Source organism: Diceros bicornis, chromosome X (assembly GCF_020826845.1).
Source record: "Diceros bicornis minor isolate mBicDic1 chromosome X, mDicBic1.mat.cur, whole genome shotgun sequence".
Classification (NCBI taxonomy): domain Eukaryota; kingdom Metazoa; phylum Chordata; class Mammalia; order Perissodactyla; family Rhinocerotidae; genus Diceros; species Diceros bicornis.
The window spans coordinates 138,236,149-138,257,373 of NC_080781.1; the positions used below are offsets into that span (position 1 = coordinate 138,236,149).

The following is a 21,225-nucleotide window of genomic DNA, read 5'->3' on the forward strand; positions in this document are numbered from 1 at the left end:
TTGGGTTGTATGTTTTTGTTTGTCCATCACCATATATATGACTCCCTTCACCCCTTGTGCCCACCCCCCACCCCCACTGCCCCTGGTAACCACAGTCCAGTTTTCTCTGTCCATGTGTTGGTTTATATTCCACATATGAGTGAGATCATACAATGTTTGTCTTTCTCTTTCTGGCTTATTTCGCTTAACATAATACGCTCCAGGCCCATCCATGTTGTTGCAAATGGGACGATTTTGTCTTTTTTTATGGCTGAGTAGTATTCCATTGTATATATATACACCACATTTTCTTAATCCAGTCGTCTGTCGAGGGACACTTAGGTTGCTTCCACTTCTTGGCTATGGTGAATAATGCTTCAATGAACATAGGGGTGCATAAGCCTCTTTGGATTGTTGATTTCAGGTGCGTTGGATAGATTCCCAGTAGTGGGATGGCTGGATCATAGGGCATCTCTATTTTTAATTCTTTGAGGAATCTCCATACCGTTTTCCATAGAGGCTGCACCAATTTGCATTCCCACCAGCTGTGTATGAGGGTTCCTGTTTCTCCACATCCTCTCCAACATTTGTTGTTTTTTGTCTTGGTGATTATAGCCATTCTAACAGGCATGAGGTGGTATCTTATTGTTGTTTTGATTTGCATTTCCCTGATGATTAGTGATGTTGAGCATCTTTTCATGTGCCTATTGGCCATCTGTATATCTTCCTTGGAGAAGTGTCTCTTCATTTCCTCTGCCCATTTTTTGATCGGGTTGTTTGTTTTTTTGTTGTTCAATTGTGTGAGTTCTTTATATATTATGGAGATCAACCCCTTGTCTGATGTATGTTTTGCAAATATTCTCTCCCAACAAGTTGGTTGTCTGTTCATCTTGATTCTGGTTTCATTTGTCTTATAAAAGCTCTTTAATCTGATAAAGTCCCACTTGTTTATTTTTTCTTTAGTTTCCCTAGTCTGGGTAGGCATGTCATCCGAAAAGATTCCTTTAAAACCAATGTCAAATAGTGTGTTGCCTATATTTTCTTCTATGAGTTTTATAGTTTCAGGTCTCACCTTCAGGTCTTTGATCCATTTTGAGTTAATTTTTGTGAATGGCAATAGCACATGGTCCACTTTCATTCTTTTGCATGTGGCTGTCCAGTTTTCCCAGCACCATTTATTGAAGAGACTTTCCTTTCTCCATTGCATGTTCTTAGCACCTTTGTCGAAAATTAGCTGTCCGTATATGTGTGGTTTTATTTCTGGGCTTTCAATTCTGTTCCATTGATCTGTGTGTCTGTTTTTGTACCAGTACCATGCTGTTTTGATTACTATTGCTTTGTAGTATGTTTTGAAGTCAGGGATTGCGATGTCTCCTGCTTTGTTCTTTTTCTTTAGGATTTCTTTAGCTATTCGGGGTCTTTTGTTGCCCCATATAAATTTTAGTATTCTTTTTTCTATTTCTGTGAAGAATGTCATTGGGATTCTGATTGGGATTGCATTGAATCTATAGATTGCTTTAGGTAATATAGACATTTTAACTATGTTTATTCTTCCAATCCACGTGCATGGGATATCTTTCCATTTCTTTATGTCATCATGGATTTCTTTCAATAATGTCTTGTAGTTCTCATTGTATAGGTCCTCCACCTCCTTGGTAAGATTTATTCCTAGGTATTTTATTCTTTTTGATGCAATTGTAAATGGTATTATCTTTTTGAGCTCTCTTTCTGTTAGTTCATTATTAGCATATAGAAATGCAACTGATTTTTGTAGATTGATTTTGTACCCTGCAACTTTGCTGTAGTTGTTGATTGTTTCTAATAGTTTTCCAACAGATTCTTTAGGGTTTTCTATATATACAATCATGTCATCTGCAAATAGTGAGAGTTTCACTTCTTCGTTACCTATTTGGATTCCTTTTATTCCTTTTTCTTGCCTAATTGCTCTGGCCAAAACCTCCAGTACTATGTTGAACAGGAGTGGTGAGAGTGGGCAGCCCTGCCTCGTTCCTGTTCTCAGAGGAATGGCTTTCAGTCTTTCCCCGTTGAGTATGATGTTGGCTGTGGGTTTGTCATATATGGCCTTTATTATGTTGAGGTACTTTCCTTCTATTCCCATTTTATTGAGAGTTTTTATCATAAATGGATGTTGTATCTTGTCAAATGCCTTCTCTGCGTCTATTGAGATGATCATGTGGTTTGGTTTTTGTTTTTTGATTCCACATATAAGTAAGATCATACAGTATTTGTCTTTTTGGGTTATTTCACTTAGCATAATGCTCTCAAGGTTCATTCATGTTGTCACAAATGGCAGGATTTCCTTTCATTTTATAGCTGCATAATACTTTATGTATGTACCACAGCTTCTTTATCTATTCATCCGTTGATGGACACTTAGGTTGTTTCCATATCTTGGTTATTATAAATAATGCTGCTATGAACATGGGGATGCAGGTAACTCTTTGCGATCCTAATTTAATTTCCTTCAGATATATTCCCAGAAGTGGAAGTACTGGATCCTGTAGTAGTTCCGTTTTTCTTTTTTTGAGGATCCTCCATGCCATTTTCCGTGGTTGCTGTACCCACCAGCAGTGCACAAGGGTTTCCTTTTCATCCTTGCCAACATTTTTTGTCTCTTATGTTTTTGATAATAGCCATTCTAACAGGTGTGAGGTGGTGTGTCATTGTGGTTTTTATTTGCATTTCCCTGATGATTAGTGATGTTGAGCATCTTTTCATGTACCTGTTGGCCATTCATATATCTTCTTTGGGAAAATGTTTGTTCAGGTCTTTTGCTCATTTTTTAATTGGATTATTTGGGTTTTTTTGCTATTGAGTTGTATGAGTTCTTTATATATTTTGGATATTAACCTTTTATCAGATACGTGGTTTGCAAATACTTTTTCTGTTCTGTAGGTTGTCTTTTCATTTTGTTGATGGTTTCCTTTGCTGTGCAGAAGTGTTTTAGCTTGATGTGGTCCCACGTGTTTATTTTTTATTTTGTTATTAGTGCTTTAGATGTCATGTCCAAAAAGTCATTACCAAGACCTATGTCAAGGAGCCTTTTTCCTATGTTTTCTTTTAGGAGTTTTATGGTTTCAGGTCTTACATTTAAGTCTTAATCCGTTTCAAGTGAATTTTTGTGAGCGGTGTAAGATAAGAGTCTAGTTTCTTTTTCTTACGTGTGAATATCCAATTTTCCCAGCACCATTTACTGGAGAGACTATCCTTTCTTTTGTTGAGTATTCTTGGCTCCCTTGTCAAATATTAGTTGATCATATATGCACGGGTTTATTTCTGCTTCGTGACATTTCTGATTAATGATATCACAGATGAATTCAAAAAAGTGAAAGAACATTCAGGTGCTTATGGAGTGATGAGGTGAACTTGCCCCAAGGTCGTAGATGCGCCATTGATAGAAGGGGGCTGGTCTTGGAGGTCTTGCTCTTTACAGGGAAAGAGGTTGTGAGGTTACTGGGCTGTAAAGCATCCTTATAAGCTGTGAGCCTGGAGACAGTGGCCCTGCATCCTTTTCCCTTGGCTGGATTCTTCCAGGCCTGGGAGAAATGACTGCTGCTTCCGGTCTGAGGAGACGATATGCTAAAAGGGCTCCTCGTGCACCCTGTCCCTGGTGAGTCACTTACCCGTGAGAAATGATCTGTGCTATGTCTGTCTTTCAGTCACCCCACATCGTGCAGCAGTGCTGCTGAGATCATGGCGGTGCTGTTCTTCCACACCATGAGGTATAAGGAGGCGGACCCGGAGAACCCGGACAATGACCGATTCGTCCTCTCCAAGGTAAGCTGGCATGGGATCCCAGGGCCTGCTCAGATGCTCACTTCTTAAACTTATTTTAAAAGCCACCATGTAGCAACAAAGCCTGAAATGGGTTCCGCTTATCTTTTTGGTTCTTCTTTCTTTGCCCCGTGTCTTAGTGTGTTCAGGCTGCTATAACAAAATACCACAGACTGAGTGGCTCATAAACAATGTAAATTTATTTTTCACAGTTCTGGAGGCTGGAAGTCCAAGATCAAGGCACCAGCATTGTTGCATTCTGATGAGGGCCCTCTTCCTGGTCACAGACTTCTCATTGTACCCTCACATGGCAGAAGGAGAAGTGATCTCTCTGGGGTCTCTTTTATAAGGGCACTAGTCCCCTTCTTGAGGGTTCTGCCCTCGTGACCTAATCACCACCCAAAGACCCCCACCTCCTTACCATCACCTTGGGCATTAGGTTTTCAACATACGGATTTTGGGGGGACACAAACATTCAGCACCTCATAGAGATCTACAAGATGTTCTAGTGAGAACTGCATGGTTGGAAGGATGACTTGTGGCAACTGGTCGCCCTTCCTTTGCTTTGGTGGTGCCCTGCCTTACCCCACCAAGCACTAAAGCTCCCCTTGGCAAGGTCCTGTTGCTCGCATCCTCTGCTGCCTCAGTAGAGGCGGGCAACATTAGCAGATCTGACTTGCTGAGGTCGAGGAAAATTGAGTTTGATTTGGAGGGGCATCCCACCCCTGTCAGTCATCTTTATCTTTTGTCTCTCTGCAGATCTGATCTGCCGCCAAAGGGAGAGTTTCTCATTAGACTAGATATAGTACCAGGTATCTCATAACACTGGGGGATAGAGAAAAGGAGTGTAAAAGCAAGGTTGATCTAGAAGAGTATGCAGCTCTTTTGATGCTGTTGGAGAGTTTGCTGGGTCCTGAGTAAATCACTTAAAATTCACCTGCCAGAGACCCATGTACAAACAGAAGCCCCAGATCCGGGCAGTGGGAAGTAGTTTAAAGACAAAGTCAGAATATAGGTATGGCTGAAGTAGCTGGGGTTGTAGTTATGACTCTTGTCTTGGTGTCTGAAATGTAATCTCAAATGAGGTTTGGCACAATATAAATCAAATGTGTGAGTGTGCGTATAGAAAGAGATGAAGCAAAAGTGGTCTGTTAGCAATAGTTGATGAATGTAGGTGAAGAGTATATGAGACTTCGTTTTACTGTTCTTACAACTTATAAGCTTGAACTTCTTCACAATAAAAATTGAATAAATATAGGCGTACAAACACAGTGTGAGTGTTTAGATGTCTGGTTTAAGAAAAGGAAAGATGCCTAGACTATCCCATAACCGTTGCTATCATATAATAGGAGTCTTCGGCCGTAGAGGGATAAAGAGGCTTTCTGGCGTGCAGTAGCAGACTGGGCACTGTTCAGCTGCCAGAATTTGTGTGTTTATCAGATTTAAGCAGAAGACAGGATTGGAAGAAAAGAGAACACACAGAGGAGCATAATCTATCATGGCTTTGGTTGGGAATGGAGTAAATGGACTCACTACAGGCAGAGGAGCCAGGGTCTTCGTGATAGGTGCTCCTGGGGCATGAGTGTCTAACGCAGACAACTACATTAGGGGGCTGACTGCTAAAGCCTGGTGGTGTCACTGACTGTGAGGTGTTTGGATTCCCTTAGAGCCCTCATTGCACTAAGGGCTTGTTGGGGAGGGGCCTTGTGATCCCCTATCCCCTCACCCAGGTATTTGTTTTTATTTTATGAGCCCTTTTGTTTTCTCCAGCCAAGAAGTCCTGGGAAGTAAGACCTTTTTTTTTGTTTTTTGTTTTTGTTTGTGAGGAAGATCAGCCCTGAGCTAACATCCATGCTAATCCTCCTCTTTTTGCTGAGGAAGACTGGGCCTGAGCTAACATCCTTGCCAATCTTCCTCCACTTTATGTCGGACACCGCCACAGCACGGGAACCTGGGCCGCCAGCAGCAGAGCACCCGCACTTAACTGCTATGACACGGGGCCAGCCCCTAGAAGGCCTTTTTGTAAACTTGTTCTTGGAGTGCACTTGTGCCAGAACAAAGATGAGAAGTACCACCTGGAAAAGAAGTCTTTATTTTTTGGGTACCTGTAGCACCTTGTATGCATTTTTATTGTAGCCTTTGGCCCCTCTCAACTTTGTCTCTCCCCACAGAATAAGAGTTCTTGGGGAAGAGAAGGGAACCCATGTCCCCGTGCCAGGCAGTGTGCTGGCTCCCTGCCAATTTTCTCAAGCGAGTCTACAGCCTCCCGCTGCCTGAGGGTGCTCTCACCTCCATCGTACTCATAAAATTAAGCCTTTAATAGGTGGGTTCACTTGCCCTACGCATTAAAGCCGGGAGAAGTGGAGTTGGTCTGAGTGCAGAGGCCAGGCTCAGTACAAGGACATGCAGGGCAACTGGGAGCCGGAGCTTGTTACAGGAGTAAGGTAGGAGTCATGGGAAGGAAGACAGAGCTAGAGACATCGTCAGGAGAGAATTCAGTGGGACAGTTCTGTGAGGTTAGAGATGCAAAGTGGAGAGGGAGTCTCTGGGGGCACAAAGCACATGGAGAAAGCTAGGGAAGGTCAAGAGTTCCCGGAAAAGTGGAGGACTAGTGTGGAGCAGGACGGGAGAGGGATCTGAGACTAACAAATACAGTTGCCCATCCATGGTAGTGAAAGCACACACCAGTCTTTGCTGAATGGAGCTGACATTTGAATGGAGGAGGGAGGAGACAGGAAACAAACCTGTAAATAGATAGTATATCAGAATGGGCTGAGCATCCTGAATCCAAGGGAAGTGGAGGAGTAGGGGGTACTAGTTGAAAGAGATGGTCCAGGAAGGCCTTGATCAAGCTGACGTTTGAGCAGAGATTTGGAAGGGGTGAGGGAATGAGCTCTGCACCTGTTTAGGCACGAGCGCTGAACACTCAGGGGAGAGGGAGCTGCACATGCTAAGGCCCTGAGGCATGCGGGTGCCCAGCACGTCCAAGGGGCAGCGAGGAGGCAAGGGCACCCAGAGTGATGGGAGGGAAAGTAGCAGGTGATGGGGGCCAGAGTGGATAGGCTGGTGCAAGACCTTGGGCTCTACGTGGCATGAGATGGCAAGACCTTAGACAGTTCTCAGTATGGACTGATGAGCCAGCTTAGGTTTTAACAGGCTTCTCCTGGCGCCTGTGTTGAAAATGGCTATGGGGGAAGCAGGGAGGCCACTGCAATGATGGAGGCAAGAGATGTTCGTGGCCAGGCCACGGTGGCAGCAGTGGAGGCGTTGAATACGTTCTGCATGTCTTTGGAAGCTTGAGAGTGGGGCCTCAGTGCGGCAGCCCTTTTGCACCGCCCTATGGCCGTCAGAGGGCCACATTCTCTCCATGGAACAATGATAGCCTTCGTGTGAAAACAGGATGCTGGGAGAGGTGGAGGGGTGGTGGAAAGTGATTCGTTTCTAGCATCTCATATGACCTGAGTTTTACAGACCAGGGAAATCACAACCTTCTTCAGTGTTTCTGGTTTTGTGCACGGCTGGATAAAAGGCCTTGTGAAAGTGGCAAGGCTCACGCTTACGTTTTCTGCTTTGGTGTTTGGCTTTGTTGAGGCTGCCGTGTGGAGGAGAAGCCTCCTTCCTTTGTGCTCCCAAAGCTCCGGTCACCCTTGCCACGCTGTGTGGGTTGGCTGTGGCTCTCCTGTGTTTGTGATGTTGATCTGAGACTTGGGGTGCATGTGGGTGCGGTGAAGAGGAATTCACTCCGCAGGGTGGGAAGTGCCATTCCGAGCAGCAGCCTGCGCTTGGTGCCAGAAGTCAGCCTAATAACTCGTGTCCTGCAGGTGCTCCTAGGTTCATTTGGTCTCTTCTCTTACAGAGACTGTCATTTGTTGATGTGGCAACTGGATGGCTTGGGCAAGGACTCGGGGCTGCGTGTGGGATGGCGTATACTGGCAAGTACTTCGACAAGGCCAGGTAAGGCGCTTACCCAGAAACCATTTAACTGTCCCCACCCCACCCCCAGGCATTTTGGCTTTATTTATGGCTTATTAGTTTGGGAAGGCAGTGATTGTTTTGAAAATTCAGGTTACCAAGTATTCAAGGAGTAAAGAAATCGTGTTTCTGGAACCTGCTCTAGCACCTCCGGTTGGGTTCTAAGTGCTACCTGCAGCATAGAAATCCGCTTATTAGGACTCCAGTCTTGTCTAAGACATCTTCCTGTTTTCCGTCTCTCAGTGAGCTTCACTGTCAAGTGAACAGATGGCGCATTTACCTTTGCATTGGAGATCCCCAAATATTAATAATCAAAGGTGTTTTTTTCTAGAGTGGTTTCACTTTTCTGAGGACAGGCAGATCAGTGCTTTTCTTACAGGGGCGTGTGCCCAGCTGCTGCTGATGTGGGAGCAGGGCGGGGCGGGGGGGCGGGGCCCGGGGTTGGCCATGGTGGCACGCACGTGCTACTCCCATGATCCCCCGGCATGCTGAATCTGGAGCCCCTCAGTCCCTGGTTCCAGGCCAGTGGCCCTTCTGGAGACACTTTGTTGTGCTTCCTCCACTGCTTGGGCAGCTGCCCTGCTCCAGTTCCCATGAGTCTGTTGGCATTTTTCCTCTCGTGATTATTAGTCCCTGTCCTGCAGTTAATCACGTTTGTAAACTTCACTTAGAGCACTTTTGTGGGGTTTAGGTTGTGTTTTATTGATATAGATAGTACTTCATGTTTCTGCTGCAGAGGAGTTTACTATTTACAACAGAACATTTGCTCCTGACGTGGAATGTTTTGATTGTTATGATTGTTGTAACTAAATTTGTAAAATCAGGAATAGAAGGTGGCAGTGCTTAAAATGGAGCTTGCTAAGAAACCGTGTATGTAAATATTGTTTGGTTGCTTAAGGGGGCTGCTTTCTCCCCATCCCCCCTTGTTTGTTGAGCCCAGAGAAGTGGCAGAACCTAGAAATAGCCTTTACAGCTAAATGAGAAAACTAGCCAGAGCTGAAGCCCATCTCGTGAGGCCCAAGCTTTTAAAGTTGCGTTTCCTCAGCTGTTGAGTTAGGACAGCATCAAGGAGGAAAATGGTCTTAGGAACCTACTGATCAGAAGCAACTGCTTCAGTGTGTTCTTTTGTTTCTCTCTGTGAAACATATTTGTTCGAGCGGCCCAGAAGAGCCCCAACCAGGGTCCTAACCTCTCTTGGCTTGCCCCAGCTACCGGGTGTTCTGCCTTATGGGAGATGGAGAGTCCTCAGAAGGCTCCGTCTGGGAGGCGTTGGCCTTCGCTTCCTACTACAGTCTGGACAATCTCGTGGCCATCTTTGACGTGAACCGCCTGGGCTACGGTGGCGCCTTGCCCCTCGAGCACTGCATAGAAGTCTATCAGAAGCGCTGCGAAGCCTTTGGGTAAGTGTGTCCTGTTTCACATTTCCTTCTTTCTGCCCCACTCCCCCTTTGCCTTGTAACCTGGCCTCCTCCTTGGTTGACAGGTGGAATACCTATGTTGTGGATGGCCGTGACGTGGAAGCACTCTGCGAAGTGTTCTGGCAGGCAGCTCAAGTGAAAAACAAGCCCACTGCTGTAATTGCCAAGACCTTCAAGGGCCGGGGTATTCCAAGTAAGCAAGCCTTTCTTTTCTGCTTGGGGTTATGTTAAAAACATCTGTCTGCACAGCAGATGAGGCAGAAGGAGGCTCAGGCTGGCTGGGCAGACAACTGGGTTAGTGCACAGTGGTCACGTCTGTAATATGTGCTGGAGGCTCTTGCTCTCCTTAGCCCTTATAGATAGTAGGTCTGGTTAGGGTGGGAGGGGAAGCCCAGGCCCCCAGTAAGTGAGCAGTGATTTTCTGCCTGCATGAGGGGAGTGGCTAGGAGGATAGTCCATCAGTTTGAGGACTGGCAGGGAGCAATCTCCACGGGAGTGCAGAGTGAGAAGGGGTGTTGTTCCGTGTGTGAACAGATGTACATAAGGGTGTTACACACCTTCCCTGTGCCCATGCACCACCTGAGAGAACACAGTCAACTGATAAAGCAAAGTGGCACATCTGGGAAGGGAGCTGTGGGACTGAGGGTCAGGGAAGGAGGGGCTTTGAAAGTCTTAACTCCTTGCAGATTTCTAAGCTGACACCTGAAGTCGTTCATCTCAAGTATAAATAGTTGCAAAGGGTTTGACTCCTGGTGTGTTTCAGTGACAATGTTTTAGAATAAAACTGTTCTTTGATTCCTTCTCAAAATATGTTCTTACTCTCTGGTACCCCAAGTTCAGCAAATGACAATCTGACCAATTTGCTCCTGGCAGAAACCTGGGTATCGTCCTTACCTCCCCCTCTCCCTTATATGCCCCTACACACATACCTGGTGTGTCATCAACTCTAACTGATTCCACCCCTAAAGTATATCTCAGATCTGTTCACTCCTCTCCATCTTTCCCGCTCCAGTCCCCCTCATCTCTCCCTAACTGCAGTCTCCCCAAGGCAGTTTCCACGCGGCTGACATGGTGATCTTTCTACAACGCGGGTCTGATCAGTCACCTCCCCAACTCCAAATCCTTCAGTGGTTTCCCATCTTGCTTTGGACAAAACTCAAACTCCTTATACCCACAGGATCCTCCATGGTCCAGGGACCCTGCCTGTCTCTCCAGCCTCATTTCCCTCACTCTCCCCTCCATTCACCAGTGCATGGGCCAGTGGCCCCCTCAAGTGCCCCTGGGCCTTTGTTCAGGCTGTCCTCTGGGACTGCAATACCATCTCAGGCTCCCTGTGCCAGGTTTTTACTCCTGTGAGTCCTTGGCTGACATCTTTTCCATCAGGATGTCTTTCAGATGACTTAATAGGTGCTCATTAAATACAGGCCTACCATGGAGATATTGTGGGTTCGTTACCAGACCACTGCAATAAAGCGAGTCTCACACATTTTTTGGTTTCCCGGTACATATAAAAGTTACATTTACACCATACTGTAGTCCATTAAGTGTGCAATACCATTGTCTAAAAACACAGTATACCTTAATTAAAAATACCTTATTGCTAAAAAATGCTAACCATCATCTGAGCCTTCAGGAAGTCGTAATCTTTTTGCTGGTGGAGGGTCTTGGAAAAAAACGCAGTATCTGCAAAGCGCAATAAAGCAAGACACCATAAAATGGGGTATGCCTGTACTTACGTAATGAATGTCTTTTATTCATTTGGTTGCAGGTGTTGAGGATGCAGAAAATTGGCATGGAAAGCCAATGCCAAAAGAAAGAGCAGATGCAATTATCAAACTAATTGAGAGCCAGATAGAGACCAACAGGAATCTCGAACCAAAACCACCTATAGAAGACTCGCCTCAAATCACCATCACAGATATAGAAATGACCTCTCCACCTGCTTACAAAGGTGGTGACAAGGTAGGCAAACTGCTTTGTTCTGTGCTTTTCCTAAATACACAGAACTCTTCGTTTACTCTGATCTCCACGGATGAACCAATTATTAGATGGTGTGACCTTTAACTAAAGTTATAAGCAATAAAAATGGAGTTCTCTTTTACTATTTCTGTTTATTCTTTGATTTAAAATTTAACTTAGGTCTGAATTTTCTTATCAGTCAATCCCTACTTATTAGCACGCAGTGCTGTGCAGCTCTTCCTTGCTTCCTAAATTTAGTTTGTGGTCTGGCAGTCAACCATGCATGAAGCGGCCACAATTCTGTGACTATGCTAAGGATGGGGCCCTGGCTGGGCTGATCTTTTGAACGTACTCCCTGGATTACACAAGGAAGCAGGCCAATTCATCAAAGACCAATTCTTCAACGAGAAAACAAATTAGGCATGAAACCCTGAACATAAAGCCTTTTTGTTATCATTTTTATATCCTACCTTCTGCTATATTACAGCAGACCCAAGATAGGCAGGGTCTTCAAGACCTAAGGAAACAAGGTGGCAAACCTGGGAGGAATAAAATATTTTCTGACCCTTTTTTATTTTTTAATTTTTTATTTATTTTTTTTGTGTGTGAGGAAGATCAGCCCTGAGCTAAGATCTGATGCCAATCTTCCTCTTTTTCTTTTTTTGCTTGAGGAAGGTTAGCCCTGCGCTAACATCCATGCCAATCTTCCTCTACTTTATATGGGACGCTGCCACTGCATGGCTTGGCAAGCGGTGTGTCGGTGTGCGCTTGGGATCCGAACCTGCGAACCCTCAGGCTGCCGCAACGGACCACGTGCACTTTACCGCTACGCCACCGAGCCGGCCCCTCTGACCCTTTTTTAGTTTCCTTATTTATTTGGGGACATTTTGAGTGTTGCTTATGTTTTCTTAGCCTGGTAATATGGGTTAAAAATAAATGAATTGACTACTCGAGAAATTAAAAAACAGAAAGGAAAAGAAAGGTGTTAATAAGGAAAAGCACATATTAACAAAGAAAGGGTACTTTGGCAATATGTGTTAACACTTCAGCTGTTCACACCCTTCAAATTAGCAGTGCAATTCATAGGAATTTATCCTACAGAAATACCTGTGCAAGTGTGCAGATATGTCTGTCAGAATGATTGTTGATTGCAGCATTGGTTATCATGACAAAATTGGAAACAACACAGCAAGAGGCTAAGAGCTCGCCTAAATTATTATTAAAATTTTTTAAAGTTGCAAAGCAACTTTAAATTCTGTTTTTGTGTAGAAAATCTTAAAAGGGGACATCAAATATTATTGAAAGGCATTGAAAAGTATATTTGGAGAAATGACACCGAATTGAAGTGTTTAACTCTGGAAGGTGGGGTTACAGGAACTTTTCATTTTTTTAAAAGAAGTGTATATATTTTACGAATAGGAAAAATTAAGGAAGCAGGCTAGTTCATAAAAAAATCAATGAATTAAAAAATAAGTCACATTAATACAGAAATCTAAGAGTTGGCTCTCTGAATTACTAATACAGTAGACAAGCCATTAGCTACCCTACTTAAAGAGATAAAATCCATAAATGTATAAAGTTAGTCATTAGAGGAGATAACCACAGATTGGGAAAACGTTCAGAGAATTATGAGAAAATTATACAACTCTGTGCTAATTGGTATGAAAACCTGTAAAAAACAGTGGGCCATTTTTTAGGAATACAGAAAATATCAAAATTGACTAAAAAAGTTACAAAAGACTTAAGTAAATCAACAGCCATAGAAAAAATTGAGAAAACTGTCCAAAAGTTATACCTCTAAAGTGCCAGGCTGGGCCGGCCCCGTGGCTTAGCGGTTAAGTGTGCGTGCTCTGTTACTGGCGGCCCGGGTTCGGATCCCGGGCGCACACCGACGCACCGCTTCTCCAGCCATTCTGAGGCCGCGTCCCACATGCAGCAACTAGAAGAATGTGCAGCTATGACATACAACTATCTACTGGGGCTTTGGAGGAAAAAAAAAACAAAGGAGGAGGATTGGCAGTAGATGTTAGCTCAGAGCCAGTCTTACTCAGCAAAAAGAGAAGGATTAGCATGGATGTTAGCTCAGGGCTGATCTTCCTCACAAAAAAATAAAAATAAAAAAAAATAAAGTGCCAGGCTCACCAAATTACAAGAGGCACTTATTTTTAACCTTGAAGGAATGGGTGATTGCTAGGCTATTTCAGACCCCCTTGAATGTGGAGAAAGACAAAAGCATCACTCCAATTCATTTATAAAGCCAAAACATGACAAAGCTAGCCCAAAGGAAAAAGCTACAGTCCAATCTCACTTAACGAACGTTAATGTAAAAATTCTAAATAAAACATTTGCCAATCTCAACTGCATTAGTACATTAAAAGGAGTATATGAATCAGTGAAGTTCAAATTAGTAATGCAAATGATTCATCAATATTAGGCGGGGGGAAATTATGATCATTTCTATTCCTGGAAAACAAAAGCAGTTCATAAAATTCATTCGTTCTTGTTTTTTTTTTTTTTTTAAACCTTGTAGTGAAACAGAATAGGACTGGTAAGGTACTTCACTTCGATTCTTGGTCTAGATATCTTAAACCTGGAGCTCTCTTTGTACCTTAACATTCATCTGTCAGAGAGTCAGCCCCACTCTGGAAGTGCTAGCCAATGTGGTTAAATAACAGAATAAAAGACTCAGTCCTGACAAGGCGAAGGCAAGCCAAGCATCGTCTGCAGGTGATAGGGTTGTATGCCTGGAAAACCCAAGAGAGTCAAGTGGAAATGGTTAGAAACGAGAGTCCAGTAAGAGAGCTTGTAGCAAAACTAATATACAAGGGCTAATTCCTTTCTTATGTTAACAAGATGGAGAGCTGATCCCTTTTATAGTGGCAATAAAAACTAAATTAACTAAAGATAAACTTAAATATCCAAGATCTATATAGAGATTCTTCTAAAATGAAAGCCCTAAAAGAAGCCTGCATGCCTTGTGTGTATGAGATGCTCACCAACTGTCTGTGCATAGACTGTTCCTGAAAGGATGCTGCACAAACCTGTCATTTGCACTTACCTCTGGGGAGGGGAACTGGGTGGTTGGGGGACAGGAGAGTGGGAGGAAGATGGCATCTTCACTGGGTATCCTTTCATAACTTGAATTTTGTACTGTCTACATGAATTGCCTATTTTTAAAAATATTAAGCGTTTGGATGAATGAACAAAGACAAATAAATGAGGCAAACTTTGTTTTTATAACAGCTTTATTAATATATAACTCCCTGTATAATCCACCCATTTGAAGTGTACAGTTCAATGGTTTTTAGCATATTGACAGAATTGTGCAACCATCACCACACTCAATCGTATAACATATCCATCACCCCAGAGAGAAATCTCATACCCGTTAGCAGTCACTCTTCATTTCCCCTCCCCCAGACCCTAGTAACCACTAATCTACTTTCTGTCTCTGTGGATTTTCCTATTCCAGACATTTCATATAAATGGAATCATATAATGTGTCAACTTTCATGTCTGACTTATTTCACTTCGCACAATGTTTTCAAGGTTCATCTGTGTTGTGGCATGTACACTACTCCATTTTATGCATATACCGTACATTTTGTTTATCCATTCATCTGTTGATGGACAGACATTTCGTTTGTTTCTACCTTTTGGCTATTGTGAATAATGCTGCTTTGAACATATGTGTACAAGTTTTTGTATAGGTGTATTTTTCTCTTGGGTCTATACTAGGAGTAGAATTACTGGGCTGTATGCTGATTCTATGTTTAACATTTTGAGGAAATACTAAACCTTGTTTTTTAATAGTAAAGCTCAATATTGTAAAGATGTCAGTTCTCCCCTGAATTAATCTATAAATTCAGTCCAATCTCAAACAATATCCTAATGGAATTCTTTGTTACTGGTATTATGATTCTAAGGGTCTATATTTTAATTTTTGTAGTGAGTATTATCAGTTTTATAGTTAAAAAGTCACAGAGGCATTTGCGTTTTGGGAAATTTAAATTTTTTAATCAACTATACAAATGGGACAGAAAAATAAATTCATTTTTGAGAAATTGATACCCAATGAGCCATGTGTGGATTTAAGATTGGCTAGCAGTCCATGTTTATGACCCTAAAGGAGATTATTGATGAATCACTAATTTGCTTTCTTCGTTAAGATAGATGGCAATTGGTAATTCTATAAAATTCCACCTTCCTTCTAAATCCATTCTAAGAAACTCTACTGTTTGACTCTTCCAGATAGCTACTCGGAAAGCATGTGGTTTGGCTCTGGCTAAGCTGGGCCATGCAAACGATAGAGTCGTTGTGCTGGATGGTGACACCAAGAACTCTACCTTCTCCGATATATTCAAGAAGGAGCACCCTGAGCGGTTCATTGAGTGTTTTATTGCTGAGCAAAACATGGTGTGTGTGCTGTGGGTGTCCCCCTTGGGTCTTCTCATTGACTAATGGTGGCCCACTGGAGACAGGAGGCCCACCCTGCATTACAGTTTCTTTCCATTTATAAAGGCAAAGAAACTGGAGAAAAAAACGTCTCTGGGGAAACAGGTAGAGAGTAGCTGGGCGGAGTCTGAGGGTGGTTTCTGGGACTGCTGGGAGGGGCATGTTGGACTGCCTGGCACTCTCTCCAGGCAGGCTGAGGGCAGCAGGCCGAGGGCCACAGCCATCTGACCCTGGGCCTCCAGGCCCAAAGCATCTGAGCTCCCTAGTAGCTCTAGGTGGCCCTGGACTTTCTGCCCAGCCCAGCCCACAACCAGGCAATCCTGCAGCCACCCAGAGGTCAGTAGGTTGAGAGAGCTACAAGGGACCTCTCCACTGTAGCATGGGGCCTAATATAACCTAGATTTTCAAATGTTGCACTAATTGCAGCCTCAAGAATGCCAATAGAGCTGTGGCCTTGGGTAAAACTGTTCTGCTTATCTATGTTTCAGTCTCTCCCTGGAGTGACATTAATGTAGGGAGTCTCTTATGCACGCACATATCCCCACACACCTCCCTCTCAAGAGAGAAAGGAGTTAATATGAGTAAATGTCTTAACTTCTAAAGCTCTGTGCCAGTGCAGATGACAGTACACATCTATCTTCACATCATAGAGGCCAGAAACAGCACCGGCCAGAAAACTATGGGCCAGCAGGTCTCACGTGACCACCAGAGAGATTTTATTTGGAACAAGTAGTATTGACAGATTTTTTAGGTTAGTTGCCAGCTTTTAAAAATCAGATTTTATATAGAATCCAAATTTCGGGATTCTCTTGAAGAATGGGAAGATCTGGCAACACTGGGACAGCATTCCCTCCTGGCACCAGTTGGCTGGAGCCAAGCAGGGCCCTATTTAGACGGGCGTCCACAGTTGGCCCCCTTGTTCACTCATGGTGCTTCTCTGGCCTGTCATTGGTGAATTTAAGCCCTCCTGTTCAGTGAAGTAGCTCATTGCAATTTTAAGAATATGTACATTTTTCTGTGGGTCTTAACTAAGCTATTTCCATTTTGGATGGAAAAAAACACAATCCATAATTTTCTCAATTGAGCCTTCTCTCAAAAAGCTTGCTCCCCAACCCATTGATTCTTTCAGTCAGCAACGTATACTCTGTCCCTAATGATGTGTTCTCACAGTTGGAAGAAAACTTGTAAAGAAGTGGCCAGCAGGTAGTATCCACTGCCGTGGTGAAACTAGTGGCTACAGTAAGAGCATGACTAGGGCTAACAGGGACAGCCTCTTGGAAGAGGTGACATTTAAGCTGAGAATTAAGTGACAAGGAATCAGTCATGCACAGATCTGGGGGATGGCATTCCCAGCATAGGGCACAGGATTTGAGATGTTTAGGGAGCAGAAGAAAGGGCAGAGTGGCAGAAGCATTGTGAGTACAGAAGGAAATTGGCTCAGAAAGGTCGCCAGGGGCCAAATCATATGGGGCTTTTAAGGGCCACTTTCAGCATCTCAGGTTCTCTTGCAGTTTGCTGGGAAACCACTGGAGAGCTTTAAGCAGCAAAGCAACATGATGCGTTTTACAGAACCCTGCAGTGTGGAGAATAGCTTGTTGAGGGATGTGAGGAGGTGGTGACAGGAGATGGTGACTTGGACCAGGACAGTAGCTGTGGGGTTGGAGAGAAGGAGACTCATGGAGAATCTGCCTTGGCAGGAGAGCCAGCAGGAGGCCACAGTGTAGAGGGTCAGGTCAGGAACCAAGGCTGGCACTAGGACGTGGGCCAGAGCACCTGGGTGCAGAGTGGTGTCGCTTCCGGAGCTCAGTTTGGGCCCTGGGGGTCAGGGTACCTGTTAGACATGGTGGGGCAGGGGGTCAGGTAGGCGAATAGGTAGCTCAGTTGTCTTCAAATGGGTTTGCTTTTCAAACTGCTGAATGTGTTTTTCTAAACTATGTATCCTTCTGCCTAGTTTTAAGTTAACATCTAAATTTTTTGTGACAAATTTAAGTAGTTGCAAACAAAGGATATAATTTCCCATATATTGAAATCTGTCACACTTTTTTTTTTGTGTGAGGAATATCAGCCCTGAGCTAACATCCATGCTAATCCTCCTCTTTTTGCTAAGGAAGACTGGCTCTGAGCTAACATCTATTGCCAGTCCTCCTCCTCTTTTTCCCCAAAGCCCCAGTAGATAGTTGTGTGCCATAGTTGCACATCCTTCTAGTTGCTGTATGTGGGACGCATGGCTGGAGAACCAGTGTGTCGGTGCGCGCCCGGGATCCGAACCCGGGCTGCCAGTAGCAGAGTGCACGCACTTAACCACTAAGCCACGGGGCTGGCCCTGTGACACTTATAATATTCAAATCATCCAATTAAAGATTACATGAAGACTGTCTTTGTCAGAAATTAAATCCCCTTTTGTACTTGAATTCTTATTTTTATTCTATTTCCCCAACGTTTTTATGCATGAAAGCCTTTTATTGATAGTTCTATTCTTCTCTGCAACAAAAATATGCATATATATTGATCGTTTTTTAAGATTTTCCTATGTCCATAGGCCTTGGAGAATTATAACTTTTTTCTTCTGGATTGAGCTAGGGTTATAATTATTAGCTTGTTTATCGATAGATAAGTATATTTATAGCTTGACTAGGACAGATTCAGAACACAATCTATTCGTATTTTCATGACGTAAGTGCTAAGAAACCTTATTCACGTAAATTGAAGTTGATGGGAATGGAAGGATTTGTGTAGGAATGTCTGTCATTCAATTCTTTGAACTCCTTCCCAGTTACAAGCCAAAAACCACACAGTAGTCTTTTATTTAAAGTTGTTTGTGAAAAATTATTTGTAAGGAGTTGACATTTCCATTAGGTTCTCTTTCAATTTTGTTGAAAGAAAAGAATTGGAAAACACCTGGTTTACAAAAGAATTTATCCAATCATTTGAGTCCTTCACTTTCTCAGTGCTGCTGTGGTTATTTAAAATTGTCCATTTTGTTTTGATCTGGAGATTTTACGCTCCAAGGATGTTGCCCCACTGTAGGATTTAGGTGGGTGAGAGAGTGCCTTTTTGTGGTTAGGTTGCTGGAAGGTGATTGTTAGGGACACAGTGGGAAAGGAAGCCACAGGCCCTTTACCCTGCAGACCAATGTGGAGTCAAGGATCTTGACGTTGAAACCAGCCATGGCCATGTGCCCTTTGGAAGCCTGGTGTTCCTGGGGAGGTGAGGAATAGTGACTTAAAGCATGGGTTATTAGCATAATGCGGCTCTGAGTCAGGGCAGTTGGACTGCATGTGAGTTCCCAGCAGAAGGGCAAATGAGGAAGGGTGTGACCCGGTGTCCCAGGACTCAGTCCAGCAGGAGGCGGCAGGCGGAAGAGGCGTGCCTTCCAGCAGATGCAGCAGGGGCAGGAGCAGCAATGTCCAGTGAGGCAGATCTGTTGTGCAGAATGCTACTGAGAGGTCAAATATGATGCAAACGGAGGTCAGACGACCTCTTGGCATTTGGCAGCTTCCAGGTCCCTCATGGGACTGGCAGGCTAGATGAGGGAGGCTGGGCAGAGAGTGGGAAATGAGAAAGTAAGGATGGTGGGAGAAGTCTTTTGTGAGGGAGAACATAGATGAAGGGCAATCTCTGCAGAGGAAGGACGAAGTGGAGTTAGGAGGGTGAAGATGGAAGATACTAGCACATGTTCCAATGGTGAGAGAATGACCCAAGAGAAAGGGAGAGACAAATTGAATACAGGAGGGAAGGGATAATTGCACAGGCGGAGATGCCCTTGAGAAAGCAAGAGAAGGACAAGATTGAGCATGGCAAGTGGGCCTTAAGTCAGTGCAGGGCCACTGTGTCTCCTAGCAGCACAGGGTAGGGGGGCAGTTGGGCAGATGGGAGAGCCTCCATCGTTCAGATGTGTGAGGCGAGGGCACCGTGTGAGGGGGCAGGGAGAAAGGGGTGCAGAAGGTTTGGGAAGAGGAGAATGGGAAGGAGACTCACGAGGACTGCAGGGCAGCCTTGAGTGTCCTGAGCTTCCTCGTCTTAGATTTGAAGGAGCCGAGTCAGCGTTGTGATTCCTCTATGTTCAGGGGACGCTGTGGGTTTGCCAGGTTTGGGGTTTACCCAGGTACATGCCTGGGAGGGTGGCAAAGCAGAGGGGTGTGGGGAGTAGGGATTATCCTGGGAACCACACACTATACACTGGGTGAGGGAAGCGGGGTCGGGGAGGAGTGATGGGCACTGGGTCCAGGGATGTTCAGATTGACCTTTGTGTTGCAGGTGAGCGTGGCACTGGGATGTGCCACCCGTGGTCGGACCATTGCTTTTGCTAGCACCTTCGCTGCCTTTTTGACCCGAGCATTTGATCAGATCCGGATGGGAGCCATCTCTCAAAGCAACATCAACCTTATTGGGTCCCACTGCGGGGTATCCGTAGGTATGAGTTCTCAATGCCATCATCTTGATAGCCTTCTTCCTTTACAGAGAAAGATCAGCATGTAAGCGGTTGAACCGCCAATTACGGATTCTATATCGTAATCTCTTTTAACAAAAGACATGTTGTGTTTTAAAAGTTCCAGACATCCTGGGTAACTTTTGAGTGATCTCGATATTACTGTGAAGTGCTCACTCTCTCAGACATTGAGAAATAATGATCTGTCCTGAGTGCCTCTTACATGTTGAGCTGCACACTGGGTACAAATTGGGCCACCCCAGTGTCACAGAAATCCTTTCTGCTCTCGTGGTCGCCTTAGTCTAAGTGGGGACAAGCAGCACGGGCACAGGAAAGTGAGGAGTGCAGCCTGCCCCAGGGCTCTGCCTGGGCTGAGCACCCTGGGCAGGTAGAATGGGAAGCCTTGAGGAGCCTGATGCAGAGGAGTGAGGCTGAGGAAAATGCTGCTCTTGGGGCATTACCCTGGCAGGATGGGCTAGATGGAGACAACAGGAAGTAGAGAAGCCAGAAAGAGGTTGAAATACGATGTGCATTAGCAGTGGATAGAAAATAAGAGTGAATCTGAGAGAGCCTTAAGAAGGAAGTCAACGTTGCTGACAGATGGAGGAGTCCGAAATTGCATGAAGAGCAAAACCTGTCTCTAGTTTCTTGCCTGGGAAGTGTCAGGTCATTGAGTTCATGAATGATAGAAATGAGGACTTGGGAAAGATGAGGTGCCTGATGTGCCTGTGGTAGGGCAGGCCATCTAGGTAGACGTGACAGCTTACGTTTGCTGCTAGAATGCTGGGTAAGAGGGGAAGGGAGGGCTGGAAGGGCACATTTGGGAGTTATCTTTGGGACTTCCTGGGAGAACTAGACTGGCTAAGAAGTCTCCAGATGGGCCAGATGCAGGGGGAGAGAGTGGAGTGAAGGGAGAAGAGGGCCAGCAGCATTTCAGGGCTGGGCCAGGCAAAGGGCCTAGGCAGGGGTCCGGGGTCTTTGCCTGGGGCTGGGTGCAGTGTAAGTTTTAAATCAATCAGCTAGGGGCCGGCCCTGTGGCGTAGGCGGTTAGGTGCGCGCACTCCACTGCTGGCGGCCAGGGTTCGGATCCCGGGCGTGCCCCGACACACTGCTTGTCAAGCCATGCTGTGGCGGCGGGAATGGAGGAAGATGGGCATGGATGTTGGCTCAGGGCCGGTCTTCCTCAGAAAAAAGAGGAGGATTGGCATGGATGTTAGC

General features: G+C 44.7%; 1 protein-coding gene across 1 annotated transcript in view; it reads left to right on the forward strand.

The window, feature by feature from the left end:
- TKTL1 (transketolase like 1) overlaps positions 1-21,225 on the forward strand; it is a 31,586-nt gene that overhangs the window by 3,036 nt on the left and 7,325 nt on the right. The window contains exons 2-8 of the mRNA XM_058535002.1: positions 3,660-3,777; positions 7,631-7,728; positions 8,955-9,146; positions 9,230-9,357; positions 10,933-11,126; positions 15,375-15,539; positions 19,836-19,992. Coding sequence (XP_058390985.1) covers positions 3,660-3,777; positions 7,631-7,728; positions 8,955-9,146; positions 9,230-9,357; positions 10,933-11,126; positions 15,375-15,539; positions 19,836-19,992 — 1,052 coding nt within the window. The remainder of the gene's footprint in view (positions 1-3,659; positions 3,778-7,630; positions 7,729-8,954; positions 9,147-9,229; positions 9,358-10,932; positions 11,127-15,374; positions 15,540-19,835; positions 19,993-21,225) is intronic.